The 21,485-nt window shown below is 36.1% G+C and overlaps 1 protein-coding gene across 2 annotated transcripts in view; it reads right to left on the reverse strand.

The window, feature by feature from the left end:
- Positions 1 to 21,485, reverse strand: part of ascc2 (activating signal cointegrator 1 complex subunit 2) — a 46,189-nt gene that overhangs the window by 1,858 nt on the left and 22,846 nt on the right. For both annotated transcript variants that reach the window (XM_073065517.1, XM_073065516.1), the window contains exons 9-18: positions 20,970 to 21,044; positions 20,473 to 20,580; positions 18,649 to 18,717; positions 17,752 to 17,826; positions 15,080 to 15,269; positions 14,226 to 14,431; positions 11,310 to 11,429; positions 7,851 to 8,069; positions 6,653 to 6,731; positions 4,350 to 4,444 (exon numbers count right to left, since the gene is read on the reverse strand). In XM_073065517.1, the coding sequence (XP_072921618.1) occupies positions 4,350 to 4,444; positions 6,653 to 6,731; positions 7,851 to 8,069; positions 11,310 to 11,429; positions 14,226 to 14,431; positions 15,080 to 15,269; positions 17,752 to 17,826; positions 18,649 to 18,717; positions 20,473 to 20,580; positions 20,970 to 21,044 (1,236 nt within the window). The remainder of the gene's footprint in view (positions 1 to 4,349; positions 4,445 to 6,652; positions 6,732 to 7,850; positions 8,070 to 11,309; positions 11,430 to 14,225; positions 14,432 to 15,079; positions 15,270 to 17,751; positions 17,827 to 18,648; positions 18,718 to 20,472; positions 20,581 to 20,969; positions 21,045 to 21,485) is intronic.

Raw genomic sequence — 21,485 nt, forward strand, 5'->3', positions numbered from 1 at the left:
ACCAAAGTTTCACAGAAATAGTTAAAAAGTCAAATTACTGGTTAACTTAGTAACAAATTATGTATTTAAATGAAATACAGAACAAATTAGAACACTACCAATGCTACTACAGTCCTAAAGACTGTATTAGTTCCTGACAGTTATTGACATAGGAATTTATCTAGTGTATGCTGCTGTGTATGGGGTATCCAGGGAAGGTTAGCACCTCTGGTAAAGGGGCTTGTCACATTCATTTTGGGACAGTTGACTCACCTTTAGACCCCACTGGCCACTCAACTCTCATCTGTGGCTTCAAGTAGCTGTTTGCATGTGACAGTGGCCTCCCAAAATACACCACCTCACACGTCTGGATTAAACTCCATCAGCTATTTTTCCATGGAAATTTCCAACTGACCTATATCCTGCAATATCCTTTAACATCCTGGAATATCTGCAATTCCACCCACTTTTATGTCACCTACAAACTTACAAATCAGGTTACCTCTATTTTCATTCAGATAATTTAAAGACAACACTGATCTTTATGGAACAACAACAATCATGTATCTTCATTCAAACAAACTCATCCCACACATCACCCTCTGTCTTCTCTTACCAAGCTATCTACTGGATGCACCTAACAAGTTCTGTCACATTTAAGTCATTGGTGCAAAGGGAGTCTCAGTCAATATTGGTGAAATTAAAATCTGTTCTTTTTACATCTGTGCATGATCTACCCAAGTATTCGTTACTCTGGCTTTTGGGAGGCATATAATATCATTCATTACAGTCACTGCACCTATCTTATTCCTGAGTTCGACTTAGGAAGATTAAGCCTGCACTGCTCCCTGTTACTATTGATGGTGAGGACATGGATGTAGTGAGGATATACATGCACCTGGATGACAGACCTGAGTGGAGCACCAACACAGAGGCTGTGTACAAAAAGGGAGAGGGTCGCCTCTACTTCCTGAGGAGATTGAGGTCTTTCAGAATATGCAAGTCTCTCCATCACATGTTCTACCAGTCTGTTGTCACCAGTACAATCTTCTATGCAGTGATTTCTGATTAGAAAGGCTGGCTCTATTATAGGAGTCAAGATGGACACACTGGAGGCTGTGGTAGAACAAAGGACCCTACAGCAAAACCTGGCAGTGGTGGACAATGTTTCTCACCTCTGCATGTCACCATGAGGAGAGCTTTAGTGATAGACTACAACAACTGCACTGCTCCAAAGAGCTCCATATGAGGTCACTCTTACACTCAGCCATAAGGCTAACTTTATAATGAGTTGACCTATAGCCAGGGAAGTGATGCCACCCCTCCTGTTAGACTTTGAGATAACTCTTTTATTCTTTCTACTTCTCTTCTTATATTTATATATCTATGCACTTGTAATACTACTGTGACACTGTAATTTCCTTTGGGATCAATAAAGTAGCTATCTGTCTATCTACCCACCCATATGGCTTCACTGAATAAGCCTCCAGGATGTCCTCCTGAAGTGCAGTTGTATCATGCTCGCCGAATTGACATCAGGAGGAGGAATCCGGAGGTCCATCAGCCAGTCCTCATTGGGAGATCAGAGGCGGAGAGGGTCAGCAATTTTATCATTTCAGAGGATCTTTCCTGGGCCCAGCATGTAAGTGACATTAGGAAGAAAGCATGGCAGTGCCTCTACTTCCTTAAAGGTTTGTGAAGATTTGGCGTGACGCCTAAAACTTTAACAAACTTCTATAGATAGGTGGTGGAGAGTATACTGACTGGTTGCATCAAGGCCTGGTATGGAAACATGAATGCCCTTGAACAGAAAATCCGACAATAATTAGTGGGTACAGCTCAGACCATCACGAGTAAAGCCCACCTACATGGAGTCCTGTCGTAGGAAGACAGCATTCATCATTGAGGATTTCCACCACCTAGGCCATGCTCTCTTCTCACTGCTGCCATTAGAAAGTTGGTACAGGAGCTCCAAGAACCACACCACCACTGTTTAGTAATAGCTGTTACCCCTCAACCATCAGGCTCCTGAATACAAGGGATAACTTCATTTGCATCATGAAATGAAATGTTTCCGCAACCAATGGACTCAAGGTCAAGTTTATTGTCATCTGACTATACATATGGATGACCAAACGGAACAATGTTCCTCCAGACTAAAGTGCACCCACACAACATATATCACAGGCAGCAGTATAACCCAGTATTATTATACTAAAAATTAAGTTAATAAAATATATTTCAAAATGCATGTAGTAATGCAACACGGGTAAACACTAAACAGTAAACACCCCACTGTCCTAGTGACAAGGCCTCAGTGGTGGCAGGATATTCATCACTCCCACAGCCTGAAGGAAGAAGCTGTTACCCCAGTCTGGCAATCATTATCCAGATGCTCCTGTACCTTTTTCCTGACAATAGTGGGTCAAATAGATTGTGGGATGAGTGCTGGGATCCTCAACAATGCTTTGGGCCCTTTTGTCTGCAACACTCCTGGTAAATATCACAAATGAGGGGGAAGGAGACCCTGGTGATCCTCTCAGCTCTTTTTACTATCCTCTGTAGGGTCTTGTGAGTGATGCCTTGCAACATCCTTACCACACAATGATGCAGCCAGACAGGATACCCTCTATGGTGCTTCTGTAGAAAGTTGTTAGAATAGGGGTGGGGAGCCATGCATGAATCAGCCTCCTCAGAAAGTGCAGATGCTGTCGTGCTTCCTTGGCTAGTGAGGAGATGTTGTGGGTCCAGGTTAGATCGTCCTTTAAAAGCACACCAAGGAACTTTGTGCTCTTCACCCTCTCTGTGGCAGAGTTATTGATGTGCTTCACTCTTCACTCCAGTGGTCTGCATGCAGGGGTTAGCAGAATGGATGTGTGATCTGAGTATCCGAGGTGAGGACAGGGGGTAGGCATGTAGGCTCGACAAACATTGGTATATATTCTCTCCTCTGGTTGTGAAGTTGACATGCTGGTAGAACTTTGGCAAGACTGTTTAAGTTGATATGTTTGAAGTCACCAGCAACAATGAAAATGGCTGAGAGTTCCCTGCACTTCACCATTAAAAACTCTTAACTGTAATGAGCAGTGCGCCATTACTACCGAGGCATTCACACACCAGTTCATTGGCATAGACACACAGACCTCCTTTCCAAATCTTGCTGTCCACCCGAAAGGAGATTAGGCCTTCTAGCTGGATGGTCCAGTCTGCACTGGTGTCTTGAAGCCATGTCAAGTGTGCAACAGCCCCTCATCTCCCGCTGGTTCAGACACAAACGCAGGTAGTTCAGTTAAATTCTACTCCAGCCAAGAGCAGATATGCTGTATCCTGGCATTGGTCTCCTGGAATCCTTTTTTTTGCTTTGGGCAGCTCTGTATCAATCCAATCTCAGGAAGGTGTTAGTCACCTTAACTGCAAGCCTTGCCAACCAATACCCAGATGGTAAACTTGGAATTTCCATACAAGCCATAAGGAAGAACATATTTAATACCTCAATAAAATTTTTCTCTTACTATTAATTACATCCCCCTCTTTTATTTTCAATTTTAGAATCACCAAAGTAAAAATAGCACCAAATTTTTCAAAGACTGAAGATTTATGTTTAAACTAATGTGGGAGGAAACCAACACATCCTTGCAGATGTAAATTTTACAGACGTAGCACCCAAGGTCAGGATTAATCCTGGGACACTGGAGCAGTGAAGCAGTAGCAGTAACTCTGCTGCACCAATGTGCACCCCCCCCCCCCCAAACAAATCATGTTGTTGCATCAGGTTTAAAAGTCGAACCATCTGGAGACGAGTTTGAAAAATAAAATTGACACTAGAGCAAACACTGCCACGAATGATGGCACTTTCAACTAATTTTAATGTATCCTAATCAATATTTTATAATTGCATGCATATTTTTCCTTCATGAAATGAAATTAAAGCATGTAAAATTAAGTAAAATCAGAATATAAATAAAATAGGCATGTAAATGTGGCTGCAGTGCTTCTCTACTACATTTAGAAAGTCATTACTCCGAAATCTGCACTGATTCTTGGAGAACTTTGTCCCTGGAGTGAGTCTGAACACTCACAGGTATGTACCCTCCGAAGTTCAAAGTTCAACATATTATCAAAGTACATATATATAGTGTACCATGTACAACCATGGGTGCCCACAAGGAGATGAATGTCAATGAATCTCCATACTATAAACATGACATCCACTCGGGCTATGGTGCTGGGAAGCTGGCATATCCACAACAATTAAACATGCACGAGAGATTGTTAAGGAAAATGATTTAAAAAGATAATATAATAAAGGCACTAATATAACAACACGTCAAACATGTTTGGTTTTTTTTTGTTCTGCCATGCCTCCTTACCCTTTTCTTGCACAGAAAGCAGCACGCCTTGCTTCAGCCTTTTCTCTTAGCAATGCTGGGTCCTGCACAAATAGATCCCTCTTTGGTCCTTCCTCCTGGAAATTACAACAATCCATTAATCATCACATTTTTCAGCAATCTCAAACACCATTCTTTTTACCTTCACGGAAATAGATCTTTGGTAGCTTGCTGGTTTACGTCCAGAACCATCATTCATTCTCCAACAATCTGAACAATAGAATAAGCTGAAAAAATGCTGGATTTAGCAAGCATGCTGTGTATTTCCACTATGTTCTATTTTAATTAAAATTTTCAATGTCTGCAGTTTTTTTTTGGTTTTTCATTTTAAACAATAGTTTTATATGTATTGGAATATTAAAAATAACTACATGGGTACCACCCAATTTAAATAGCCTTCATAATCAGAACAGTGGATTTTTGTGTTGAAACAATCAAAGTAACAACTCCAAACCTGGAAATTTTATTTTAAATGATGAATTCATAAGGAAAATATTTTAATCTAATACATTAGGATGCAGTGCCTGATACAATGGCAGATATGGGAAAATGATGAGACAAGATGTGCCGATTTCTGTGCCAATATGGTAAGCTCCCCTTCCTTCAAAGGGGAACAGATAAAATTGAGTGAAAAAAAGAGTTACTGAACAGATGCAGAGGAAGGATATGGGAGTGTAGGAGATTAATTTGGGCATAAACTCAACAGGCTGAGAGATTTTATGAAAACAGTTACTTTCCCCCACCATGCCATTTAATGTGAACAGGATTACATAATTTGTAGTGTTGATGAAAGAACTGGAAGTTACTGGGTGAACTTAACAGATTGATTGTGTTTCTCATTTAAATAGAACAAAAGCAGAGCTTTTATAGAAATACTTAATTTTCCTCCCCAAAGAAAACAAAATCCCAATGGAGTGCCTCTCAAAAGAAATGATTATTTGACAAAAATCTGTGTGAATGTGTACTGAATATCCTCAAATGTTACGGCTAAGTTACAAATACTTTTGCCTTGAGTTCTAACATATTTGCCTTTAGAGCGAAAAGAATTTCTTGACAAAGTACTATGGGTAGGTTCTAAATTGCCTTTCATTTTGGAAAATAGCTTAAACAAATCCAAGTCTTGCCTTTATTAAAAAGTGATTGTGAATGAAATGAAAGATTAGTTGTGGAGAAAGGACATCAGCCTGAAACTTTAATCCTGTTTCTCTCCCCACTGAATAATTCCATACAGTATTACGGAATTTTAGATTGTAAGAATTTGCAGTTCGTTTTTCATAAATAATTTGACTCTGAGTAACATAATGATTTTTCTAAATGCTGAACATTGAAAAGAGACAAAATAGGCCAAACCAAACTGGATTGCAACTAGCCCATGTTGAAAGTGTTTTAAATGAATGCAGGGACAAATCAAATAAATGGAAATACAGATACAAGAAAGAAAATGACAGACAATTGGAAAGCTTGTTATTGCAAATGCAAATATGCCACTTAATATTCAATAAGATATGCTTCCTGAGTAGCAGCTGCATAAATTTTAGGCAGGCCACATTTGGAGTACTGTGTGCAGTTTTGGTCACCACACTATAAGAAGGAAGTGGAGAGGAGTGTCATAGCTATAGAGGAGAGGTTGGTCAAACTTGGATAATTTTGTCTCAATACTTAGAGGTGGAGGTGTGAAAATTATGAAGTATTAAGAGTCAAAGAAAAAGTAGATAGTCACAGTCAATTTCCAAAGTTGGAAGAAATGTCTCAATTTTAGAGGAAATAGGTTTAAGTGAGATTTGCAAAGCAAGTTTTTTTTTAGTACACAGAGAGTAGTAGGTGCATACAATGCATTGCCAGAGAAGGTGGTGGAAGCAGACATGGTAGCAACTTCTAAAACAAACACAAAAACAGGCAAAGCACAGAGAGATATGAACATTGCAAGCAGATGGGATTAGTTTAGTTTGACATCATGGTTGGTACAGATAGGCCTTTTCCTGTGCTCTATTGTTCTATGTTCTAAACTTGTGAATACCATAAGGGAAAGATCGCGGAGAAGATATTAAGCTTAGAATGATTCATCTTGAATTTGTTTTTGGTACAACTCCATTATTTGAATTAATATAGAAAGACAGAAAAGATATTCAAATACAATCACCAATCCCACCCTGGGAATCAAAAACAAGCTAGAAGAATATCAAAACTTAATTGTAAAGTAAATGGAATATTAGTCTGTGCATCAGCTTCCATGAGTTGCAAAATTGCACAAATTGGACTTCATTGGTCTAAATAATTTGCATTACCTTTGGTACTTCATCTTCAGCTTCCTCTTCCTCTTCTGCTTCCTCTTTCTGTCGTAGAACACGAGGGATCGTAAATGGTCTGTGGGAAAACAAGCAAGTGGATTATGGCGCACACACAGACAAGTAAAACCTTTTATTTGTGAATGCCACTGAGCTCCAAAATGCACCTGTCCAATTTTTAAATTATTACATATGGTTCCTGGAAATGTATGTCAAATGCATAAAGAACAGACTATTGAAGACAATTCCTCAATTAGAGGAGCCTAATTTCAATTCCGCACTGGCTTCCTTATCCTAAATGGAAAAAATGCTAAAGTCTTGAAAATATTGGAGCACACGTCCCTTTAAATTGACTGTTGAGCTTCTACATAATCAATCTAAGATATTTTTCATCTTGATGCACACCCTCTATACAAAATACATTTACTACTGTTACACAATTTCAAACTTGGAAAGCTTCACTCTCATGATATTCTATCTTTTCCTTACTTAAATTCCACATCATGCCATTTGGCTATCTTTACATTGTAATATTTTCTTTTCAATTTGTTGACAATATGTCAATTAACTTTTACTGACTTACTAAACTTTCTTATGAGTCTAAAGGAACAAACTCCTTATATACAACTATAATCTCCTTGGTTCACTTTTTTTCAAAGCCTTTCAAATGAAATCATATATTAACCTCATGTATGTAAAAAGATCTGCCTGAAGGCTGGTGAAAATCTTCCTGCTGGGATATACCCTGTACACAAATTCCCTTATGGCCAGAGTGCCTTGGCTTCACACAACATGGGAAACTACTCACTTGTAGCTAATTGGCTACAACCCTTCTGGATCATGCCAGCTTTTACCCTTAATTTTCTGGATTGAGAAAGGAAACATGGATAATGATAGAGAGATTATAAAGTTATCAACTCAACAGCAAAAGAAAATTATACTACTGTGTTTTCGTTAGTTTATCCTGCATAAACTTAACAAGGTGTACTTTTACATCAATAATACATACAGCTAAACAAAAAGAGTATCTGTAAATAATTTCAAAGTGCAATATTGAAAAACACAATCAAATATTATGAGTTTAGTCACAAACAACAGTTTTTATATTAAAAGCCTGAACATCATAAATACATTTGATAACATGAAGGTTTCTAAATAAGTTATCAATCACATTACGGCATATTATCATTCATCCTACCTTCTGCTGATAAGTTCATCATCAGAATCCACGTCATTTGCTCCAATTTGATTAACGTCATATGTGTCATCATATTCGTCATCATATTCATCCCCATAAAACTGAACTCCATCTTCTACAGGAACATCCTCTACAACTATACTATAAGCATTATATCTTTCCTTTTGATGTGCAATGTGAGTTTTATCATCAAGCAGTGCTTTCCCACTTTCTCCTTTTCTGCAAAGATGAAAATACAATCCTAGTGAAAATCTCACAGCATTTTTTGTGTTCATCTCATAAATTTAATTAAATTATTAACTGTGCAAGAAAATGAAATACTTGTAGGTTATTGGGCTGCAGTGATCTTTTCCTGAGACACACACCACCTGCAGTATGCACCTCAAAACACTGGGGAGATACCATCAGTGCTGCCTTCACAAAATACTCCCATCCATTGACAGTGTAACCAAACAAACATTGCTGCCCTCCTGTTTCCTCTCAGGTCAATATCATCTCATCACAACACAGGGCTCCCAAAACAAGCACATCGCTCCAAGCTCCATCACAGCAAAGGACTTCAGTACTCACCAATCCGTCCCATCAGGCATCTCCTGCCCCATCTGTAGTGAGTTCAGGGTTCCAGGATTAGCCTCATCAGTTACTTCAGAACGCTCAGAATCAGAGTAGAAACAAATCATTTCTGATCCCAAGGTACTGTCTAAGGAGCATCTCAATACCATTTACAAATTCAAACACTGCTCTTAAATACCTCCATCTTATCTGCTCTTAGGATAATAATCTGGCTTCTCTAAGGTCATTCATCCCTGGACAATTCTAGCAAATGTACTCTACACATTCTTTGACTCCTTTCCTACTGTCTGATGCTCAGAATTGAACATAATAATAATAGTCCAGTTGAATCTTAACCAGTGAATGTCAAGGGAATTTTGCAATTCACTAGATTTTGGTCTCCACAGCTCAGTTTTTAAATCATATGCCCAGGGCTCAGGAACTATATGAATGGAAATGGAAGGGGCTTTGTTCTCTTTAAACTGTAGAAAAAGCAAGCACCACTGATTTAAATGTAATTAATAGAATGATCACAGGCAAGAGAAGCAATAGATTTATTTTCTAAGCAGAGGATATATGGAGCACGCCATCTAATAGAGGATGTAGGATAGGGGATGTGTAGGGGAAAAAACTCTCACCATATTTTACTAAGTTATTAAATAAGAACTGTCACTTGCTGTAGCATCTAGTGCAGTAGAGGTTTGGTAGCTCTTTTTCAATTAATAGAAAACTGCTGATTTTATATGCCTTCTTTAAAACAATTTTTTTTACTTGCATAATTGCCTTCTTTCAAAACTGAAGATACAGCCCAGATCTCTTGATTCCTGCTCCCACTTCCAAGATATATATCATGTGGTTAATATTTGCTTCCACATCTTTCCTAACAAAATGTACGTGCTTCATTTCATTAAGATGGATCTACCATTTATGTCCCCATTTCACCAGCTTATGATTTCCTGCTATTGTTATTGCTTCCTGCATTAAGTTTTGTCATTTTTTTAAATTAAAAAAATCCACCAACAAAATGGAGATTTATACAGTGCAAAACAAACGTGTCTAATATACAATTCATAACAATACAGAAAAAGCACCCAAAATGAAATCATATAGTTAGTATCCTCCCCACCCTCCACTACAAAACTCCAAGCCAACCATTACAATGTAAAGATAAACAAAGCTTTCATCACCATAGATCTGCAAATATAAAAAGTATAATGCCTAATACCTAAACTATAATGTATTTCACATCAGAAAAAAAACCGTAAAATTTAACCAGAAGAAAGAAGCTGAAAGTAAGGGATTGTAGTACAAAAAAGAGGATAAACCTTTAATCTAAAGAGGAATTGTGAAAATATTCAAGAAAAGGTCCCCACACCTTATGAAACTTTATGTCCGAATTAAGGAGAGAATAATGAATCTTTTCAAGGTCTAAGCAGGACATAATGACTCTAAGCCATTGAGCACGAGTGGGTGGGCCAACATCTCTCTACCCAAGAAGAACTAACCGTCTAGCCAAAAGAGATGCAAAAGAAAATGTTTGACATTTAGTTATACTCAAATGCGTGTCAACTTCACCCAAAGGTGCCAAAAAGAGCAATCAAAGGGTTAGGTTCTAAATGGCAATTAAGAACATGGGATGAAGTTAAAAAAAAAAATCTCTCCAAAATTTCTCCAAACTAGGACAGGCCCAATACGTATGAATAAGAGAAGCCTCGAACCTCCCCCCCTTATGCTTATCACCACGATAATTTGGTTTAGGTCATCTTTAAAATTACACTCCATATTCTCTACCAAGACATCAATATCATCAAAACAAACAGTGGTTCCAAAATCAACTCTAATAGAAGAGGGAAATAACATCTTATAATTCTCTGTAAATGGGAAAATAACAATTTTACATATTGAGTACTGTTTTCCATCTCTTAACAAATTTTGTATCTATTAAATAAAACCAATAACAGTTATTTCAGTTATTGAACAGTTCTAATGAGTCCCTTGGCATAGAATACTACATCAAGTTAGTTTGTGTAGCTTTAGCTTAATTGAAAATGAGAAAATAGTCAATTAAACTAAAGCTTTTACTCTTGCATTATGTTGGAGATTGTAAAGATGGATACATTTTGTAGACACTATGGTAATAATTTGCTCTTACATTTAGGGGATTGCAAATGGTTAAGATAAAGGGCAGAGTCTGATATGACCTCTCATTGACGAGACCAATTTCCATTACAAGATATACAGAGTTCCATATTTCAAAAACATACTGTTTGTATAATACACAACAGAAAACAATGTCTATAATCTAATGAAGAATAAAACTTTCATAGTGGATTTTCAGCTCTCCATTCTTTTTCCCCAAAGATGTGATTCTTTATTGATCAATGTTGATTCTATCTATAAGATTAATGATCATAAGAACAAACTGAGAAGAGAGAGCATACATGTTGTAATTGTAATCAATACTGCTTCTGTACTGTAGTAAGGGCAGAAACCTGAATGAAGAGATCCAAGCAAAAATCTCAGGCAAGATGTGCATGTATTTAGGGAACTACATCTTATTCAAGTGCTTTTGAGAGAAATGAAAAGTTTTGCATTGAATCACAAATACATTCCTTCACCAACCTACATTTCCTGATGACAGTGGTTTGTACTGTAGCTGAGATTTCCTTTTTCCAAAAATAAGTTGAAAATACAGATGCATAATTAAACCTGGGAAGTATATGGTCTTTAATTAACCTCTGAGTTACAAGGACAATGGCATTTTTTTACTGTAGAATATACTTTGTTGGCTTACCTTAAAGCTCTAAATAAAAGTACAAAGATTCAGAATAAATCATAAAGATTTAGTCCAACATATCTACAATAACTATTAAAAGGTCAAATTTTGATTTGGAATGTCAAACTTACTTCTTGCCTTTCCAGATCTTGCTCTGGTCTACAGTATTTCTACTGTAAACATCAAACTCATCATAGTCAAAAACATTTCTTCTGGTTGACAGAATTGATTCCTGGTTCTGGTTCACCTGCCTAATGAACACAAAAAATCATACTTGTTAGACTTTGTTTCATGGAGTATTGCAATTTGCACTTCACATTACTAAACATTTCAAGAACATATTCCTAAACCGGTATTTGATTTTAGACTGTATGTACACCAATTAAATGCAGGATTATGAGATTTAAATATTCAATGCTAAACTGAAAGATGAAGTGGAAAATCAAGTTTTTTTCAGAATATATTGTGTGTGTGTGTGTGTGTGTTAGTATTACGTATGTGTATACATATATGTACACATAGATGTGAAAATTTGTTATTGAGCCATTCCAATTACTTTCAAGAGATTCCAGGAAAATGTTGTTTAAGGGGAAAAGACTGAACTTTATACAAACCCAACCTGCAATTAGTCTTTCAATTGGCCATAATTAGCCCATTTAAAGAGTCAGCACAAAATGACCCAGTGAAAACTTCACAAAATATTTAATTTCTCAGAGAATAGCTAGTTAAGGTGAAACAAAGAATAATCCCATTTGAAAACAATAATGGTACCATGCCACAGAATTTATCAGAGGCAGTGCTGTAAGTTGACCTGAATATGTCAACTTCTGTTTTTGTTACATGGTCATAGAATGATAGGCAAAAAAATTAACATTTTTTATTAATGAACATATTCCATTACCTGTAAACTTAAAATGATACCCTTTACAATTCTGAATCTTAAACATAAAATGGCATTAAATGATGAAATCTGAACAGCTACCTATGCTGGTCAGTTCTTACCAGTGAACATATGACCAAACTTAATTCAAAAAAGGTATCATGTGAACATTAACTGATTATGATTTAGAAAAGGCTATGCATCATTTCTTGCAAGCTTAAACATGGGCATGAATAACACCATTGAGGCACTGTGATTCAGGGAATATACTGAACCAACAATTTTGATTTGCACAATTCCTAATTTTCCCATTGTGATTTGCTATTATTTTAACTTGATTGAGTTAACAAAATCAGAAGTGAAATATAACAGAAGAAATTCCACAGTACCTAAACTCTTGCAAATATTCTAGTTATAAGTGAACCAAATAGCTAACTAAATAAAGTGGTAATTAGACATATTTAAACTGACTACATAGGGAAAAAACTCTGCAATCACATTAACTCCATTAGCTGTACCAAATGGATCATAAAAGTGACAAATTCAAACTGTACAAGTTTCATTGTTTGATTTTGATAAACCCTGGGCTCTGGACACATTTGGAGATTCCTAATTGCAACAAAGGCAACTGAACACATCAACTAACATATTCAGAAACCACTGTAAACAACACTATTGAAGATTTCAGTTTTAGATTCCTGATAGAAAATTACTTATGCCCAAGAGAAAAATTTAACAGCTGGAAACATATTATACCATAAATATGTAATCAGATAATGTAATAAAATTTAGCTTGTATTCAAAATAATTACACCTTGAAATTAAGAATGAAGATGGATGCAATATTCTCTAAACAAATCATATTTCTTACACATTCCTCATGGAATAAATTAATCAAAACCTAACAATGCTACTATTTTATGTTTTCACAGTGGTACTTTACAGCTTTTGTAAGCACTTTGATTTAAATGTTCTTTGGATATTTGTTTCCCAATAAACCTAAGTTTTGATTTTAAATTGGGAAGCCAAGTCAAATAGAAAACCTAAAATTCCTTTTGAGAGTATAAACTTAAGAAGTAGAAAATTTTTAGCATGCCAATTAGGTTTTCACCTGCAAAACTACACCCTCTCGCTAATAAGCTGCCACCAAGCGGTACTTTCATCAGGAAATACTTTAGCACCTCACTTGGCATAGAGGATGCATTCCCAGGAAAATATATACTAATGGAATAAAAACTAAGATCAGTTATTATAGCATTATATTCAGAGGAATGTATTACTAATGGCATACTGCACTGGTAGTCTGGTGCGACCTCCTAACTCTTCCTTGTACCAGGAACCTTCTAAGAAACTAGGTCACTCTGCTCTTTCTACAACTTGTGCTTTGTTGTGCAGAGGCTGCCTGCAAGGGCTGGTGTTGGTCAAGCTTGGAGGAGCTATGTGGCTGCACAGCACTGAGATGAGGGGCTAAGGTCTGGCCTGTGCCAGGCATGATTGCTACAACCCTGCAACCGTTTGGGACTCGCACCATGCGTTGAAAGACCACTTATTACTACAGACTGCAATCTCTGGGACAAGAAGAGTAGTTCAACCAAAGAAAGATGGAGGGACAACAGTTTCCATTAGATTCATCTGGAGGTGACAAGAGAAAATGTTCCATTGCTTATTACCAATAATGGCATGTACCTACTTTGAAGGCCATCACTTGGCTTTAAGACGCAGATCAAAGCATGTAGCCACAATACTTCTCACTACAGCTCACCCCACACCAGACCTCACAGGCAGTCTTGCAGATCAAATCAATGATTCATTGCTGGGGAGCACCAGTAGAGGCCGCTGATCTTTTGACAGGATTTTGGTTCAGTAGCACAAAGGAGGGAGTCTGTATCATGTCCCATGTAGTGCATAGTGCACAGACTAACCCGATGTCTTTTTCTTAAAGTATTTGTGTGTTCAGATTCCAGGATCAAGGGCAGAATATCTGTCGGGCATCACTGAGTGGAATGTACAAAATCTATGGCATGTCCAGAAAAACTCAGAATAATTTAAAGATCCTTGATATCAAAGAATATTCAAAATTATAATTAAGCAAGAGTTCTTACTTAATTCAAGGACTGTACTATGCCAGCAAAACTTCAATTTAGAATAGCTAACCTTAATTTATTACCTTGGAAGAGACTGATCTACTTTCTGAAGTGAAGGTGATATTTTATTTTCAAGGATATTATTGATTACTTTTTCTGTGTCATAATTGTATTCCTCCAAGCATTCAAGGATGAAGCCTTCTCCAAGATGTGGTAAAACGTCCTTCACTTGAGAAACTAAAGAGTCCAGCTCTACTCCTGTTACCTTTGCTGCAGCTGCACCTTCACACTATATGTCAAAACAAGGAATTAAAAACACATTTTCAATAAATTATAAAAGTTACTCATTTTATATCTCAATCTAAACTACAATGAACATTTATTAAAGTCAAAGTAAATAAAATTTACTGGCACCTAATGTCACTGAAATTAAAATTAAATCAATATTTATTCTTAGTAAAATTCAATTATTAAAAATATTTTCTGTATGTACCATGTCAATTCTTATTATAAATTCTTATAGCCAAATTTATAATAGGAAATAGCTGCATAAACTTGTAATTACACTCCCCAGACAACACAGGCAGGAGGTGCAATTACAGCAGCAGTCATCCTTTGTTCTTTCAAGAAGGCAATTGTAAGAACTGGAGAAGGGAATATCTGTCAAATAACAACAGTAAAATTAAACAAAAACATGTGAGAATATCCAGCAATTCTAACTGCTGTGCAAAAGTATGTTCATGCTTTAAAAATATTCCGTCCATATCCTTATGAATGAATACCAACTTCAGAATTGTGCTAAGTTTTCATTCTCAATTAATCCTCAATTCCTAAACAATATTGGGCCAGTTACATACCTTCCAAATGTAGGCCACAGGACTCCAAATAAATTCATACAGCCATTAGGAATGTGAACTAAAGTAATTCTCATACTCACATAGTCATCATTTTGATGTTCTGGCTGTTTGAGGTCTTGGTCCACTTCGCCATTTACAGCTGAAACCTGAGAGGCACCAGATGCACTTGAAATATGAGAATTTCCTGTGGCAAAGACAGGTTTCTTCCTGCTACAAGCTTCCCAAGCACTGTCAACCGCTTTGATGATGTAAGATGTCCTGGTTTCATCACTGTGATTTTTGTTAAGATGGAAGCAAATCAAATTGCATACTATAGACATATTAGCATTAAAAACACTTTCTGTGGTTTTAGAACACACAGAGTAATAGCTAAAGTGAATACTGTAAACTTAAAATCAACTTTCCCTGACTTTTTGTTAAATACCCACCTCTACATTGGTGGCACAGCAGTGGAAACATCTTGCACAACTTCTCCTGGTCCCAGAACACATCCGACACAATCAGGAAATCTCATGAATGCGCCTCTACTTTCTGAGGAGGGTGAATAAAGCTGGACTATGCACTCATGTCATTCTAAGTTGCGCAGTAGAGAGCATCATAACATGCTGTATCACTGCATGGTACAGAAACTGCATTGTGGCAGATCGGACAACACAACAACAGGTAGTCAAAGCTGCCCAACACATTATTTAACAGAAGCCTACCTGCCATCAAAGGCAGACTGGTACTGAAAGGTACCAGTGGGCCAGTAACATTATAAAGGATCCCACCCATCCTGCTCACGGACTGGTCGTTCCATTCCCATCGGGGAGGAGACTACATAGCATCTACACGAGGACCACCAGACTCAAAAACAGTTAACTTTCCCCAAACAGCAAGGCTGATCAACACCTCAACCCACTAACCACTTATTGTACTTTTTTTTTTATTGTGCTGCATTGGATCCAGAGTAACAATTACAGTGGATTCTGGTTAATTTGGCCATCAGTTGTTTAATCAGGGCAGCCACTTATTTGGGGCAACTCTTAAAGAACAAAAACTAATCGATAAAGTAGCCAGGATTCCCTTCACTTATTTGGCACATGATGCCACTTAATTGGGACAAAAGACTGTTGCTGAACACTTTCTAACTAGCATCAGTTGCGTATACTTGTACGGCCATTAGACACTACCTGTGCTTAGAGCAAATGGTTTTTAAATAGCATTAGTTGCGTGCTTGTTTTCAAAAATCTGTGATTTTTTTGTCACTGATAGTTGGTAAGAAATAAGTAGTAAGATAATTCCAAACTATTTTGCTTATTCTGATCAAGAATTTGGGCTTTGAGATGCTAGAAACATCTGGAGTGAAAATGAAATGATCGTACTATTTCAACAAGGTAGGAACTACAAAGAATTTGAAGGTATCAACAATCATCTTGAATGTTACAATGAAAAAGAAGATTTTGAGGATGCAATCACTGAAAGCATTATGTGAAGGCAGACCATTATCTGCACAAAATGCACTGATTTTGTTCATTTACAGTCAATCAAAAGAACACAGCAGTATAGTCTGGATTAATTCCTTCAACAGTAACAATTAGGAACTAATATGCAGTTTTATAGTACTGTATTGGTGGTATTCTAATTTGTTCAGTATTTCATAATTTATTAATCAAATGGTTGTTCGTGCTTTTTATAGCTTTTTTAACTATTCCATGAAACCTCAGCTAATTGCAGAAGCCGCTTAATTAGACCAAAATGTACTGGTCCCAGTGTGTCCCAATTAACTCGAATGCACTGTATTTTGTTCACTTGAGTACTGGAAATGACATTAAACAATCCTATTTGGGTTTTTTTGTTGTTAATGCAACATTTAGAAAGTCAATTTGGTTGAAACATTTCCTGCACCTCTACGATTTGAGACTTATAGGAAAACTCCAAACTACTCCATTTGTACTTATCCTTTACTGAGTGAAGAGGAAGACACAGATTTTATTATAAAAGATACAGAATGTTTTTTACCCAAGTCTGTCGTGTATAATTCTAAAAAAAAAGCACCAAAGAAACAAAAGGTGCATTTTTTTTCTTTAAAACCATTTCTTTGCTTCCTACCATAGTAAAAATGCAAGAATGTGAGCATTCAGTCAGATAACATACATTTCCTGGCCTGTCACATGGCGGATACTTCGGCAATGAACCAGTTGCACGAGAGCTCAGAAAACTTCTAAAACACTTCAACATATTCCCATTAATGTTAAGTCTCATTCAGAGTAAGATTCATCTAGTTGATCACATCAGCTGTTCAGCACAGCTTCAAAATACATTTCAGTTCTCATTTTAACATGATATGGCTTGAAAGTGCTGGATGGATGGCAACAACCTTACGGATTAAAGAACTTGCAAACAAGTGGCTTTTTATCTGTACTTATAAATTACATTTTTCCAACAGATGCTCAGTAACTTTTGCTCAAAACGATAATGTATATTAAATCAAAGATGATGACAATTCTCTATAAAATTATGTTAGAAGCATGTAATATTCCACAGGCTTGCAATATTCCAGTACCACATAATTTCATTCATAAATGTGTGGAGAGGAAAAGAATTCAAACTACTCTTCAAAAGCCCCTAAAATTCCAGAGATTATCTTCAGTAGATTAGAGTTCATAAAAGAACAGGTTCTTGTACTGCCAGTTACCATTATTTAAAATCAAAATTGATAAAATACCAATTCTTTTTTCCTGCCAGTTGTTACTTCAGCAGTAAAGGATACAGTGCAGGAAATGCCTGTTGTAGAAGGCTGATATCATCTGCCACTGGAAACTGCTCATCATAGTCTGTCAAAAACCTGTGTAAAGCATTATGAAATTCTTAGTATTAACACGGTCAACCTTTGCAGATGTATAATGCTTGCAGGTATATATACGGATTCTCAGAACTGAGAATATTTCCCTTGCCATTTCTTTTTGCAGATATCACACTATTTATATTATAAATAAATAACTGACCTAAATTATTTCATACACATTGGAATAGGTAATTATAAGAGCATAAGAAAGCTGATGGCTTCCATAAGCATTTTTTGCAAATATGCTTTCTTTTAAATAAAAAATAAAATTATTTGCAATGTATGCAAATTTCACAATGATGTCAAAATAATTTGGGTCAGTTGTTCATGGCACACAGGTGTTTACTGGTTTGCATATTTGTTATACTTCTTTCAGCTTGCTCTGTCTCACTTGTAGATTTTTGCTATTAGCACTGTGATGCAACCCAGTGGAGAACAGATCAGGTACATACTTCATTACAGCTCAATGATTAATCAATACAGGCACATCAACAGAATAAGACTAATCATGCAACTCCCTTTTCCCTTCTTTCGCCTTCAAACTGGATGTACAGCCAATGTAGTACATTATTAAATGAAGATGCTAAACAACAAAGTAGCTCCCAAAGGAATAGACAAGGTTAACAAAGAACCTCATCAGAGCCAGTACTTTACATTACAATTGACACTACAAAAAGGATAGGTTCTGTTTTCTTCACCCTGACTATTAATGCACCTTAAATAACTTCTCTTAAAGCTTTAACATACCAAATTACTTGAAACCTTTGGCTGGGAAATGTTTTCTAATGTTGCAAATCTTCCAGAGCTTGACTGCTCACTTACCTTTTTTGGTGTAGTAGAGCAGTAAAGATCTGAAGGAAATCTTCTATAAAAGTCAGACTATGTTCAGACCTATAAAAGAGATAAACAAAACTATCAAGGGGCTTAATAAATTATCAAGTGTGCTTTGCACAGCTCTTTTGTAATAAATTTCCTACAAGTTTTTTTGCACCAAATATTATTATATTTGCAATATTTAAGTATGGTCGCTTAAATGATCTAAAGATTAAATTATTAAAAAAAAGGAATGATTACATAACTCGAGGTGTTTTTTTTGAAATTCAGAAGGTTGAAGGGTAATGATACAAGTTTTTAAAGCTTTTAAATGAGAACTAATAGGGCTGAGACCCATATATTAACATGGTTTATATCTGAGGTTTTTCCAAGGAAAATAGAAATCCTTAATTTAAAAAAGAGTCCCCTGGAGAACAAATTTAATTAAAATATATCCAATTATTTATTTACTTTTATAAATGTTCCAGAAACTCAAAATAATGAATTTAATTGCTTATATTCAATTGATGTCTCTATATTTATGCAATCATGTTTGGTTCAGTCTGCCTGTAACAACAGAAGCTGCATTTTGAAAACAATGGATATTTGGGGTAGTGCACTATGTATACCATTAGACAATTTTAAATTAAAAAAGTACATCTAATGGGTGACAATAAACTGAATGATGATGGAAGGACTCACTGTATGTTGTATTTACCTTACAATCACTGAGAGAAAATGAAAAATAAATCCTTTGACCTCCCCACAAGATCTGAGAGAGGTAATCAAATTGTTAGCGGCCACCAAATTTCCTAATATATCAGAACATTCAAATTTCCGACAAATATTCTTAGCATTTCCAATGAAAGCTATTAGATTCTCTTTTTACAATTAAATTCTGAAAGTTCTCATTTGTTGGCAAATATCCCATTTTGAAGGTCATGAATGTACAGAAGCACAACAGTCAAGTCTACTAGCAACACAATATGTAGGGAAAAAGCACTTCAACATTTGAAGCAATCCTTATATTTCCATTCAAACATTAATGAAGACATTACAAAGAAATGGTGACAGTTGACAATTCTGCCACACTGCCCTTTTAATAAAGGCTATGTTCAGTGATTCTTTATGCTGAGTACACATCCAATGGAAAATGTAATAATTAGCTACGTACACTTACGTTCCTAGTTTCCTCATGAAGACAATTCAGTCAAATTTTTTTATGAAGAGGAACTAAAATAATGCGTTAGTTTTTTTCAGGCATGACTGACATTCCCACAAAATCACTAAAAACACAAGACATCATTCAGCAATAAAATTCAATGAATTGATTTCTGATTATTTGTTGTCATTCTTAAATCTGAGAAGTATGTGGAATGATCTTCTTGAGGCATGAAAGTAATTTATGTTTAGCAAGTTTTCAGATTGTTATCTTATCTGGATGGAAATCATTACAGAACTATATACAAATTCTGTAGTTATATCTCAGCAAACCAGCAAACATTCAGCACTCAACCATGAGTGATAATTAACAAATAAATGGCCCTGACCACCATCTAGTGAGCATGTTGAAAGATGGATTTGTATGGATGTTAGATAAAATACAATTGGACTGAGTTGTGGTGTTCTCCCAATTGAAAATTGCTACACACTTATGAGTTAAGTAGAGCATACCCTTCAGTATTTATTATACTTAGCTCTAAATACAAAAATATTATATTAAAATATTCTCCAACATCTTTCAAATTGAAAAGCATACTTGCCAGTACAGTGACAATGAATGGCCTAACAAAGCTTTTATAAATATACAAAACTAGTTTGTTCCTTCCTTACCCATTTTCTAATATAGGTTGAAGGCACATGTAATTAATGATGTGATGAAAAGTTTCAATAATTTTCTTCCTTGAGTGTGAGAGTCGCCTCCACAAGTCATTCTGCATACTGAAAAGATAAATTTCAAATATTAATACTTTGTATGGAGGAGTGAGGAGTGAAAGAAATGGGAAGGGTGCACAGCAAGACATAAGAAACCACATGACCCTGTATCAGTATTTACACAATAAATCCTGACTTCTTTAATCCAACTAAAGTGGATATTTCAACAACGGTGAGAGGGAAGTAAACAGAACTTTCAGCTTGCTGCTACAAAATATGACATTTCTAAGTTAATTTCTCACTGAATTTCATAAAATTCAGAGCATTAGGGAAATTTCAGTCCTCCCTCAGAAGGCTGGAAGCGAACACTGGCTTAATAAAGTTGAGATAAAGTAAACAGCAAGAAGAGGTTAAGATCTAAACTCAAGATATCTCAAAACCATCATTAAACATACCTAGCTGCTTCAAAATGCCTCTTTTTAATCGTGTTTTCTAATTCGGGGATAATTAGTTCATAAAATGAGGTCAATCTGCAAGAAACAGAAGAATTGTCAAAAATACAATATTAAAATATAATAATTCTTAATTATGTCACTTTGGGTAAAACCCAAATACTTAAGACTTACGTGGCAAATCAACTTCAAGTTTAATTGTCAATTTTACATATGAATACAGCCAAATAAAACAGAGTTCCTCTGGGTCCAAGTTATAAAACACAATATGATATGGTACATATAATAATGACAGCAGAGAAACATAGCCAGAGAAAAAAAATATTAAAAATATATATAGCCCAAGTCCCTGAGTGTCATGGTCTGTAGATGTTGTAATGAACAGATGCTGTCCTGGAGCCACGTTTCTGCAAGAACAAGTCCGCAGCAGCTCCTCATTTTACGCAAGTACAGCCACAGACGAACTTAATCCAGTTTGTCTTCCACTGAGCAAACACTGGAGAGTAACACTGTTGAGAG

The sequence above is a fragment of the Hemitrygon akajei genome, chromosome 14 (assembly GCF_048418815.1).
Source record: "Hemitrygon akajei chromosome 14, sHemAka1.3, whole genome shotgun sequence".
NCBI classification, from domain to species: Eukaryota; Metazoa; Chordata; class Chondrichthyes; order Myliobatiformes; family Dasyatidae; genus Hemitrygon; species Hemitrygon akajei.